Source organism: Halichoerus grypus, chromosome 9 (assembly GCF_964656455.1).
Source record: "Halichoerus grypus chromosome 9, mHalGry1.hap1.1, whole genome shotgun sequence".
NCBI classification, from domain to species: Eukaryota; Metazoa; Chordata; class Mammalia; order Carnivora; family Phocidae; genus Halichoerus; species Halichoerus grypus.
In genome coordinates, this window is record NC_135720.1 from 84,749,851 (window position 1) to 84,762,149 (window position 12,299).

General features: G+C 40.7%; 1 protein-coding gene across 2 annotated transcripts in view; it reads right to left on the bottom strand.

Moving 5' to 3' along the window:
- COL19A1 (collagen type XIX alpha 1 chain) overlaps positions 1-12,299 on the bottom strand; it is a 327,156-nt gene that overhangs the window by 23,190 nt on the left and 291,667 nt on the right. For both annotated transcript variants that reach the window (XM_078055163.1, XM_078055162.1), the window contains 6 exons: positions 11,476-11,520; positions 11,319-11,381; positions 7,080-7,115; positions 6,899-6,943; positions 4,137-4,307; positions 2,337-2,403 (listed from right to left, as the gene is read on the bottom strand). In XM_078055163.1, coding sequence (XP_077911289.1) covers positions 2,337-2,403; positions 4,137-4,307; positions 6,899-6,943; positions 7,080-7,115; positions 11,319-11,381; positions 11,476-11,520 — 427 coding nt within the window. The remainder of the gene's footprint in view (positions 1-2,336; positions 2,404-4,136; positions 4,308-6,898; positions 6,944-7,079; positions 7,116-11,318; positions 11,382-11,475; positions 11,521-12,299) is intronic.

Below are 12,299 nucleotides of genomic sequence, written 5' to 3' on the forward strand. Positions count from 1 at the left end.
TTGAATAAGGGCACCCCCATTTTCACTCTGCATTGAGTCCTGCAAATTAGCTGGACCTGTCTATGCCTCTATATTTTTCAGTGTTTCTCTGGAGCACTCGAGATGCCTTTTTCTTTTTCAGGCAGGTGATGCTTGAGGAGTGCTTATTGAGAGGGTATGTTTGGATTGCAAAGTTTGGAGGCTCTTTCCCATGATGCTTGATTCAGAGATTAAAAAAAAAAAGATAGTAAAAAAGGATTTCTAGATTGAAGGGCAACATTAAAATTATAAAGAGAAAACTGGTAGCTTGAAATAAAAACACAGTGGACAATTGTATTAATGACCTATCATGCCAGAGCATGGTAAAGATACTTAGTAGAGATCAATGTAAATTGAAATCAACAGCATGAATTCATTACCTTTAAAAAAAACCTTTTTTTTTTTTTCTATTTTGTCATTGAAGCAGCCAAAGTTCCTGTGTTAGCTCTGTTCTATCTCTAGTGCTCATGTGAAATAAGATAATGTATACTCAAGCACTGAGATTTTGGTCTCTAATACTAATTACTGCTTAAAATAATCAGAGCTTCTAGGAGAGTAGCTAATTCCATGTTTGCAGTAGGAAGACTTCTGGTGAACTTGGGGCATTTTGTAATCTTATTCCTTGCAAAATTCAGTAATATATATTTAGCTTGGCAAAGAAAGGATGCTGTGCAAAAGAAGCAGGAACCAGGAGAGCCAATGCGGATTCATTTTTTAAAGACAAAAATTCCCCACTGTATTAAGCTCACAGTTGAGGGGAGTGATCTTGATTTTAGCAAGTCATTTGACAAAGTCATGTGATATCTTGGGAACAGATAAAAAAAATGTAGAGTGGATTTTAGAAAACTATATGGATTCAGAGGTCACTGAAACAATAGATTAATAGAATTAACAAGTGAACAGGAGGAATGCAGTGGCATTAAGAAAGGCCTAATCCTTGACTCTTGACTCTTTCCTCCAACATTTCTACCTATAATTAGAATGATGACATGGTTATAAAATTCAGAGATGGCACAAAGTTATGAGGGTCAGTCCACCTGCCCTACAGTAAGACAACATTCCACAAGGTATCTTCAGTTTGGGACAATGTGTGAACACAAACCTTTTGAAATTTAATATGAAGAAACATAAAATCACACACTTAGATTTTAAAAATGGACACAGCACACAATGAAAAACATCTAATCTTTAAAAATCTGTGTAAACAAGATCCAGGGTTGTTAGTTAATTGAAAAATCAAAATCAATGAAGCCTTTTTTTTTTTTTTTAAAGGATGCCATCATAGGCAGCATTATTGAAGTCTATTATCAAGGGTTAGAAAACTTTCTCTACAAAGGGTCAGATAATAAATATTTAAGTCTTTTCAGGCTATGCAATCCCCATGACCACAAGTCAATTCTGCTGCCCTCGCATGAAAACAGAGAAAATTCCTAAAAGAATGAGTCTGACTGTGCTCTAATAAAACTTTATTTGTGGAAATAAATTTGAATTTCAGATCATTATCACATGTCATGAAATATTCTTCTGATTTAAAAAAAAACCATTTAAAAATGTACTCCCTACGTGCTCCCCCTCGCCACACCCCCCCAAAAGTAAAAACCATTGTCAGCTTGTGGGCCACACAAAAACAGGGGGCAGGCGAATTTGACTGGTGGGCCAAAGTTTGCTGACCCAGGTCTAGATCAAAACACACTGTACTCTGCCTTGGTCAAAATACTCCTGGGTGAATGAGGGTCATTTAAAAATGAAGTGTTTCTCAGGGCGCCTGTGTGGCTCAGTCGTTGAGCATCTGCCTTTGGCTCAGGTCATGGTTCCAGGGTCCTGGGATAGAGCCCCGCATCGAGCTCCCTGCTCCGTGGGAAGCCTGCTTCTCCCTCTCCCACTCCCCCTGCTTGGGTTCCTGCTCTTGCTATCTTTCTCTGTCAAATAAATAAATAAAGTCTTAAAAAAAAATGAAGTGTTTTTCAAGGGTGGTGACAGTGGAGGGGCTAGATACACTTGCACCACAGAAAAGTAAGGATGACTACTATGGATATGGAAAAATATTGTTAAGGGCTGTCATGGGAATAGAGGAAGATACTTTACCTGCGCTATTTAACAGACCAGGAATGATGAGAGGAAGTTAGAGAGAAGCAAAGTTAAGTCAGTGTCAGGAAGAATTTTCTATCTAACAGATGCCTCATCCCCCTCATAAAAGAGGTTGCCTCTTAACGTTGTTGAATGGCCAGCTTTGGAGAGAGTGCTGAAGGGATCCCCTACAGTGGATGGGAGGTAGTAACTGGTGAAAAATTCAGAAATGTTTATTAAGTAGATCTAACCTTCAAAAATCCTTAGAACCTCTTGATTAATATACTTCTTTATTTCTTCAAATGAAACTGCATCAGCCTAAAGAAGGGAGAAAAAGGTCTGTTAAAGTAGAGCATAGCACAAATGAATAAAGAATTGAAATCCTGGGTTGGTGTGCATACTTGAAACTTCCGTGGAGGTACATTTATCAAACAAAATGCTTTTGGCAATTGACTATATTAGGCAATAAATACCGTTATTTTGATCAAATGCTGAGAAGAACTTGAAGTGCATAATTGCTTTAAAAGCTGTGGGCTGGAATCACAACCAGTGATTCGAACATATTTCTTATTAAATGGAGAGACATGCTTCATATGATTAGGAAAGACATTTCCTATTACTTCATTTTCTGAAGTTACAGAACTTGAACAGTGTTATCATGACATTAATATCCCAGGAACAGTTTAACTTCTAACCAATCCCTGGGCACTGGTAAAGTCAATATCTAACTAATACTATGCTTCTTTAAAGGAAGAGAACTCCAAGTATGCCAGATTATTCTTTAAAATTGTTTTATTCATGGGATAAAACTTACCAAGTTTTAGTCATTTTTACGGTATAGTTTATTCTGTAATTTACACTTTGTAAGCATATTTGTATTAAGCAATTTTCTTTTTTTAATAGAAAACACTATGGGACATGAGAAAGGGAAGTAGGTAAATGATGTCAGTTGAATTTTTAACCCCTCGACAAATGAAGCTACATGAATTTGGCAAAGAATCTAACATTTATAATAATAATATTTTACTATGGTACCTTGATATTTTTTAAAAGAGAGCTATTATTTTTCATGATCGTTAGGATTTCAAAGTATTTCATTACTCTTCTTCTTCTTTTTTTTTTTTTTTAGTGGTTATTATCCAGAGGTATATGTGTGACATTAAAGACAATGTGATGGGCTCATAAAATGATGATTTCTGTAGGACAGAAGAGTTCCAAAAATGCTCTCTTTCAACATTTTATTTTCATGGTATATGGGACATATTAACTTGAGTTAATGCATCTAATACCAATTACTGACAGCACTGCAAGCTCATTATACAGGCTTTATTCAAGTAGAGCTTAGGGAGAGTGGGTAAAAATAAAGAATCTCAATATTGTGGGAATGCCCAATTTGGCCTCCATCTGGTATTGGCTGATTATCTGAGGACAGTGTGTCCTTCACTCCCCGTCCCGCCCTCCCCACTCCAGGACCCTCCTTTCTCCCTAACAAGGATATTTTCTGATTAAGTTCCTCTGTGAATGGCCATCCACCACCCCTCCTGAGGATATTAATAATAATATGGGCTTCCTTAACCAAACACTCCTTCTTGGCCTGTTTTCCACCTCAAAGTACCACTCAAGGCAGGGTTGTTGTTCTCATATTCAACAAATAGAGTTTTAATATAAAACAGACATATGTCATTTGTGCAGTGTAGGGAGACATTATAGATGGTATTTAAGAGCCTGGCTTTGGAGTCCGTCAGATGTGGGTCTAACCCACTAAATAACTGTGACCCTGAACAAGTCAACTCCCAGTTTTTGTATTTGTAAAGTGGGGCCTACAGGACACCAATGCTCCTAGTTGTGAGGATCTACTGAAGTAACGTATAGTAAGTACTTAGCAGAGGATCTGGTACATAACTTGAAATAAACGGCAGCTATTGCTACCCTTGTGGAGAGCAGTTTAGGTTCATTTTATTTCTTTTAAAAGGATTCTGATTGCTTTCACTGTAAAAGGGATATGTGGTCAATACTAGCCAGGAGCTACTGGAGCTCTCGGCACCACTCACCGGAGTGCCTGGGACGCCTGGATGGCCTGGAGGGCCTTGGTGCCCGGGGGATCCCGCGGAACCCTTGCTTCCAGGTGGCCCCACAGGACCTATGGTTCCCTTCATGCCTGGAAGGCCTGGTTTCCCCTGTTCACCTTGTGGGCCTCTGTCCCCTGGAATTCCCTGGTCACCCTGTTAAGGAAAAAGTTAATAATAATGATCTCTTTGAGAACACATAAGCTGTGGTTAAAAGCAAAGGTTCTGGATTCATAGTGGCATCTACTAGCTGTGGGAACTCGGATAAGGGAATTAAGCCCTCTGTGCCCCGGTTTCCTGTCCCATAAAGTGGAGATATTAATAGTACCCACTAAGAAGGGTGCTGCTGAGAAATGAGTGAGTCAAGTCAAGCGCTTAGAACAAGCCTGGCATGTTGAAGGCACCCATAGAAAGCAAGTGACGACGTTAGCTGTACTCAATTGCTAGTCTAGAATGATGACACTTTTGAAAGTCAACAGCAGCTCTCATTTCAGGCCTGAGTCTCCTTGGCAATAATAAAGGAAGATGGCCAAGAGGATTTTGCACTTGAATGAAGATGGTCACCCAGATTTTACACCAAGTAAAAACTTCAGTACCCTCAAAATCCTTCTCAAATCATGTGCTTTTCTTCTTCTTTTACCTTTATCAGAATCTTTATTAGATTCTGTGGGTTGGTTTCTTTATTCGTGTTTTACAGTGTATTGAGTGTGTGTGTGTGTGTGTGTGCGCGTGCATACATGCTGTGTCCCAAAGATACACAACTCAGGAAGATGAGAAAGGAGAGCCTTTGAAAAAGTTCAGAGCAGGTGCTTGGGGTGGAGGGTCATCACTGAGATCATATACTTAATAACATAAATGAACTATGAGAGAATTCACTGAGTAAGGTGCCATAGTAAATTAGGTATAAGATAGTATTAGGTGGCTTGACTGTAATAAGAAGTTTATTTAATGCTGACTTTTATCCAGCAAGGTATCTACTACTGCATGTGTTTGTGCATTAGGGGCGGGGGGTCAGGAGAGAGGTGTATATATGTACCATAGAGCGTTTCGGTTACAGATATTCCAAATACTCAGTTCTACAGTGCCAGGAGGTGATGATCATACCAAATATGATGGGATGCTGCATTGAGGCTGCCCTGTATTTCACTGTGCTATTCTTTTATTTGTGACTACTGTGCAAAAGGCCAAACTCCATTTCTTCTGATTTAAAAAAAGTAATGAAAACAAATGAACAATTACAGGGATCTATTCGATCATGGAATGAAGAGATGTAGAAAGAAGCCATGTAGAAAGAAGAAAAAGCAGATGGACCTAATTTCAGTGCTACTGTCTTAGTTATACAAATGTATCTGCATACAAGTATATCAACTCATATTTGGGGAAATACCTGGGATGAGTCAAATTAAAAAAAATAAAGAAGTACTAACACATGCTGATCAATACTGTGATCATGTGCAAAATAATCGCAGTCTTTAGCATATTAAAATTGTTTTACAATATAGGCACAAGGATGTTCATTACAGTGATATTTATTATTATGAAAAGTGGAAAGAACCTAAATATCCAGAAAAAGGAGACTAGGAAAGTGAAGTAAGGTATATCCAAACAGTGGAATAACATATAGCCACTAAACGTCACCAGTTGATCTATATTTACTGACATGGCAAGATGGTCACTATATACTGTTAGGTGAAGAAAGTCATTTACAAAACAGTCTGAACACATTTTTGGAAGAGCATATATTCATTTGTATTGATACATTAAGTATATATGCATATTATGTGTAAAAGAGAAATAGAAATATGTCCAAAATAGTGCTTGTCCAAAATCAAGAATCCTTATCTCTATGCAGTGGGATAATGTAGACCTTTTTCTTTCTTTTTTATTTGTATTATCTCTGTTTTCACAAGTCCTTCAGTTATCATGAATTATTTGTGTAATAAGTAAAAACGAGTAAACTGGACACCGGTGCACAAACACACACATGCAACACACTAGCAGCCCTCACAAGAAAGCCACTGAGTAACAGTGCTTGAGTAATCTTTGCAGTGAAAAGAAAATAATGGGAAGTTGGAACAACATCAACAAACCAATTACAATAAAAGGATATAACGGAATTGGCGTGACTCGTCACTCTGTTCGGTTCCACTTTCCACTGCTCTACCTCCTCACACCACCCCCCTTACTCGACTTCATATTCCACGAGGTCAGGGGTTCTCCATGAGGGCCACTCTGGTCCCCAGAAGGCATTTGGTGATGTCTGGAGACATTTTTGGTTGTCACAACTGGAGGGGAGCTGGTGGCACCGCCTCTGGCGGCTAGAGGCCAGGGATGCGGCGAAACGTCCTGCGCTGCGCAGGACGGACACTTACAGCAAAGAGCTGTCTGCCTCCAAACATCAGCGGTGCTGAGGTTGAGAGACCCCACTCTAAGGAACAAGAAAAGTGGTGATCGCTATGATAGGAATATGTGTCTGAGACAGGAGGATCAAAGCTCCCCAAAGCTGGGATAGCACACTAGACTTAGTTCTAAATAAAGGTCATCGTTGTAGGGGTACCTGCCATATGGCCTGCTTCTGGGTCCTTAATTGGCCTATTTTATGCCCAGAAGAGATCTTGGATCACATACACCCTAGACGTGTCATACTGGGAGATTTACAGGCATCCACACACCCACTGTGTAACTCAAAGGATGAGGCAGTTGCAGCACACAGGCTTAACTCATGATCAGAATAGTAATATACATACACGTTCTCCTTTGGGGCCTCTATCTCCAGGTTTACCCATGATACCCTGAAAAACAAACATCAACACTAAAAAATCACTGCTTGCCAAGATTTTTCCCCAGCCTGCTCAGTCAAGTATTCTGACAGGTACTGCGGATGAGGTTTTACATCAGAACATTTATTTGAAGTGGTATTTTCCATACCTGAGTACCTGGTAATCCATCTTTTCCATTTATTCCCTATAAAGACAAAAGATGATTAATATTTCTAACTCTACATCGGTAGACATAGTTAAACACAATAAAAGGGTAAAGTTTCGAGGACTTAGTCATCATATTTCTGCTATTTTGGTGTGGCAGTGTGGTGAAACAGAAAACAATGTTGATAGAATAGATGGCCCTGAGTTCAAATTCTGACTCTGTCACTGACAAGTTCCATTTACTTCAGGCAATTTACTGAACCTTAATAGCATCAGCTTCTTTCCTTATAAAGTGAGGATAAAATCGTGACTTTAAAACTAAGGATTTGGTGAAGGAACACAAAATGCCTCGCTCACTGTAAATAGTCAACGGGGTTATTTTCCTTACTTATTCTGTTTGGTACAATCTGAAAAATAAGGTGCCCCGTGGTGCTGGGTGGCTGGTGTGTGGTGTTTATCGTTACCCTCTAACAATTTTCCAGCACAGAGAGTCATTCTCAGTAAATGGTCTCAGTTGCTGCTGGGGAAATTTCATAACACGGCCAGAGCATGATCCTACTGTGAAATAAACTGTCAGCCAGAGAACAATTTGTTATTTTTCCGTGGGAGGATATGAAAGAAAAGTAAGAAATCTGTAATGATGGTTTTTGAGAGCATTAAGTAGTGGTTTACTAACCTGGAAGTTTCCCAAACTTTACAAGGCAGTTCTGGAGGAGGAAATAAAGCCCCCCGCTCAGAGATTTATAAGACAGAGACAACTTTTGGCCAGGAGATGTGAGAAGGAAAAGCACTTGGGGTCAAATCAAATACCTAGAGTCCAACAGCAGATGTGTTTTTGAGATTTGGTTTGAAGAGAGAGATCAAGGTAAGGAAAATGATTTCTTAGCCAGCAGGCAATTGCATGGACATCCTCCTCTGAAAAGCCTAGGAGAGTTTTATTGTGCTGGGATGGATTCTACAAGGCTGGAACTGCAGACAAGCACATGTTTTCACTGCTGTAAATTACACTAAAACCCGTCACAGCTGATAACCCAACCAAAGTCCCCCAACCTCTCTGAAACACCCTGGGAATTATCTAGAGTACTTGAACTAAGGACACGTTACCTGCAGTGTATGGTTCAAAGAATTTATTACATCCAGAAACACAAGCAACAAAGATAAAGCTGATTAAAGAGAGGATGTGGGAGAAAAAAAAAAAAAAACCAACTGTATCACTTGAATAAAGGAAGATAAATCTAGTGTTAAAATGTAATTCATGCTTTTGGTAACAATGTAAGAAAAGAAATAACTGTACAGTCTTTTTTTGTCTTTTGTAATTCATCAATGACTATCATGTATATAAAGGTGTTATTAACTTGCTTTACCTAGACAAGTACTGCTTTTAGAGATTTTTAGAATAACCTGAATGGATTTGTTTTCCCCTCCCCCCATCTCACTTATGTGGAAGAGCTCATCCCTGGGTACAACTGGCTTTCTGTCTACCACATGTCTGCACCTGAGCAGCTGGCTGTGGTTGAAGAAAAACACATATCCTTGCTCACTTGTTCCGTACGGAGGCAGATGGCAAGTAGCCCCTCTGCACAACCAGGCCATCCTGGATTTCTGGATTCCACTCCCTTTCCTTCTCTTCCAAAGTACTCTTTCACAGATTTTCCTGTGTCTTCAGATCCCCAGCATCACCACCTGAGTCCTTACACCCAACCGATGACCTCGATTCTTCTTCCACAGAGAGTATAAATAGGAGAGAGCCACCTCACCTTCCTTCCCTCCATGGGATCCACCAACCTACATGCATTTGTACACCAACTTCTGCCTGCCTCCTTCCTCCTGGTAAGAAGGATGAGCTGCCCCTGTTCCTTGTGAAGACCAATGTCCACTCCAGTCTTCTCCACGTACTCAAAGTTATCTCCACTCGCATGGCATCATCAAAACTTTGCCACTTGACTGGATCATTCTTATCAAGATACAAGCGTGCTATAACCTCTCCCACCAAGGACCACCACATTTCTAAACCCAGAGGAGAACTGTCAGCTCTCACATGACCTATCTAGATTCATCATTTCTCTGTCTTAAAACACTTAGTTCCCTTGACATCCAGGAAACCTCATTCACCTGTTTTTCTTCATATCTCACCGGCTGTACCTTCTCAGACTTTTTGCCAGGTCCTTTTCCTAAAACTTGAAGTGCTCTCTCTCCTCCCAATCCACAGTGACTCCATTTCATCCAGGCTCAGGTTTAAAATACCTAAATCAGTCTCTCCAGTCCTGACCTCTCCATTAATTCAAGATGCATAATCTACCACTTACTTGACATTTCCACTTGGATGTCTACTAGTGCTTGAAGTTGAATGTGTCCACCACAGAGAATCCTTGGTTTTCCCTCCCACACCTACCCATCTCCAGTCTTTCCCATCTCACCAAAAGCACCACTGTGACATGGCTGCCCAGACCCTGCACCACAGCTTTAACTTATCTCTCCCTCACACTCCACATCTGGTCCATCAGTGAGTTTGTTGACTCTCCCTTCGATGTACATCCTAAACTCCCCTACTCCTCATGATCTCCCTGTTCTCCCCATCATTATTTCTCATGTGGATTATGGTGATGTTTCCACACTGTTCTGTCTGCTTCCATCCTGCTTCCTACAGTCTGCTCTCCACATAATAGAGTGATACTTTAAAATGTACTCCAGTCATTTTCCTTCCCCGCTACAAATGCTTCGATGGGTTTCCATCATACTTCAAATGAAATCCAAATTCCATTCATAGTTTAGAAGTTCCTCATGGCCAGGCCACTGCCAAGTTCTCTCTCAGTATCTTTCCAACTCTTGCCTAGCTTAGTGCATTCTTGACCTCATGCCTTTTGCTGTTTCTTTAACACACCAGGCTGACTCCTCTATGGCCATTTCTCTTCCTTGAAGCAATGCCTTTGACAACCACTCCAGGTTTGATCTCTCCCTTCATGCAGGTTTCTGCTTAAATGGCATGCCTTTTTTAATTGCTCTATTTAAATGCTACTCTGGTGTGTCACCCTGCTTAGAGCTTTTTCTACCTGAAATTGTGCATGCACATGTATTTATTTGTTTGTTGTCTGTGTCCCTATACCAGAACGTAAAGCCAAGAGTTGTTGGCCCCCAGAAGAGTGCCTAGCATTTTAGTAGGTGCTCAAGAAATAGTTGTTGAATAAACAAATTGCTTTTTGCATCATCCCCTGGGCAAGCATTTAGAAAATGGTCAGGGGCCCAGGATAGGGAGTTGGTAACAGGAGGTGAAGGGGGAGGCAGGGATTGAAGCTATTTATTGAGTGCCTCCCAGGACCAGGCACTGGAGATATTTACCATATGTCATGTTAGTTAAGTGACTCACAAAACCCTTTGAGTCACAATTCAAACCCATATCTTTCTGACTCTAAATTGTATATGCTTCCTATATTTTTATGGTGCCTTCTCTGAGCAGGTGGTGGCCAGGGAGCACTCAGACCCAGAAGGTTTCCCAGAGGTACTGAACCAGCCTCGTGAACTCTGTGCTGCTTGTTCACCTTCAGTATCCTCCCTGTCCTAATAGCACTCCCTCTCCACACACAAATAAACAAGCAAAGGGAGCAGTGACCTTCTATAAAGAGCAAACCCGAGAGTGGGCTCTATGTCATTCATCTTTACGTCCCCTCCCTCGTGGCCCAGCACATCCTTAGCAAGAGCAGAGACTAGATGAATATATGTTAAACCGAACTGAATTAGTAAGAATGATTATTACCATGTTACAGCAATATATGTCAGTATCCAAGAGCTCTTTTAGGAATCAAAGGGATGCTATGTTTAGAAGCATGATTTATGAAAGTATAAGAACAAGGTCCATAGATAAAGAAGGGAATCTGAGAAAATAGTCTTCAGCTTAGCATCCAGGAGTCATATCTGTGAGTCTTCAGTTTCTTTATATTTTTGAATGTGACAGGCCATTTTGTTTTTTAACTCGGAGAACATCAGACTTAAGAAATAATGAGTCTAATCTCCTGACACTTAAAACAAACAAACAATCTCACTTTTTTCATCATTGTTTAAGACATAAAGATACCTCATACAGAGCTAGGACACTCAGTGAGAATCACACCCCCAAAGATCCATTTGCGGAACTTGCTCTTACTTCCTTAGAAACGACAAACGTCAGATTTTCCAAGGAGATAGGGAAAGAGGCAGTACTTGGAATATTTCTCAAACTGGCAAATTTTAAACAGTAAAAAGTACTTACTGGCCTTCCAGAGGGTCCTTCTGGTCCAGGGAAACCTATATCTCCAACAGGCCCTCTGTCACCCTATAGGCATGTCCACAGACAAATATTAGTTGCTAAGGAAAGCTTTGGAACCGCATGCAAGTACAATGGTTAAAGTAAGTGGCTGGCAACTCACCGGTTCCCCTGGGACTCCCGGAGGCCCTGGGGCTCCAGGTTTTCCCTGGGAAATCAAAGCAAGGAGAAATGTTAGAAGCCAAATTCGGACATGATGTCATGTCCTTCCCCTCCCTGCCTGGGAATTTAATGTGCTGCCAGGCCTGTGGCTCTCTATACTAAAATGGCATTCCTAAGGGGACAGAGTCTGTGGGGACATGTACTTGACTCTGGAGGCTCCAAGGTACAGACTAGAACGCAGTTCTCTGCATGTACATATCTGTCTATAACAGAGGGTAGGAGGGGATGATAATATTTTTTGAAAATATGAAGTCAACGTATCTTTATTACTGGAAATCCTTCTAGTGCCTATTTGATTGGCAGCTCTTCTTGACTTTGGGGGTGGGAGGGCACATGGAGTCAAAGACACCTTTCCTAGATTTTGTGTTTCTTAAGAGGATTTCTAAGTTCATAGTAGGATAGCCTGAAGAAATACCATGTTCGACTTGAAAAACCATGTTTGGTTAAAAGGAAGAGGACAAGATTGATTTGTTCCAACACAATTGTGGCTTGGAGGACTGAAAACAGAGAACTGTTGGGTAGAAGACCACTGGGAGGGATGAGAGAGGAAGATGGTCCATCAGACACCAGAAGTGAGAAGTGCCAAAGTATCTAGACCAAGCTAAAAGAAGGAACCACTTTTTATCCCTTAGACCTAACGTGGATAGAAAAACAAATAACTCAGGGATGCAGGCATCCCTGTAGGGCTGAGGCTGCAGAAACCCTAGTAGGTTCCCCTGGAGAGAATCTGAAAAAGCAAGGACCCTTTCCTCCTCTTGCTGTCTA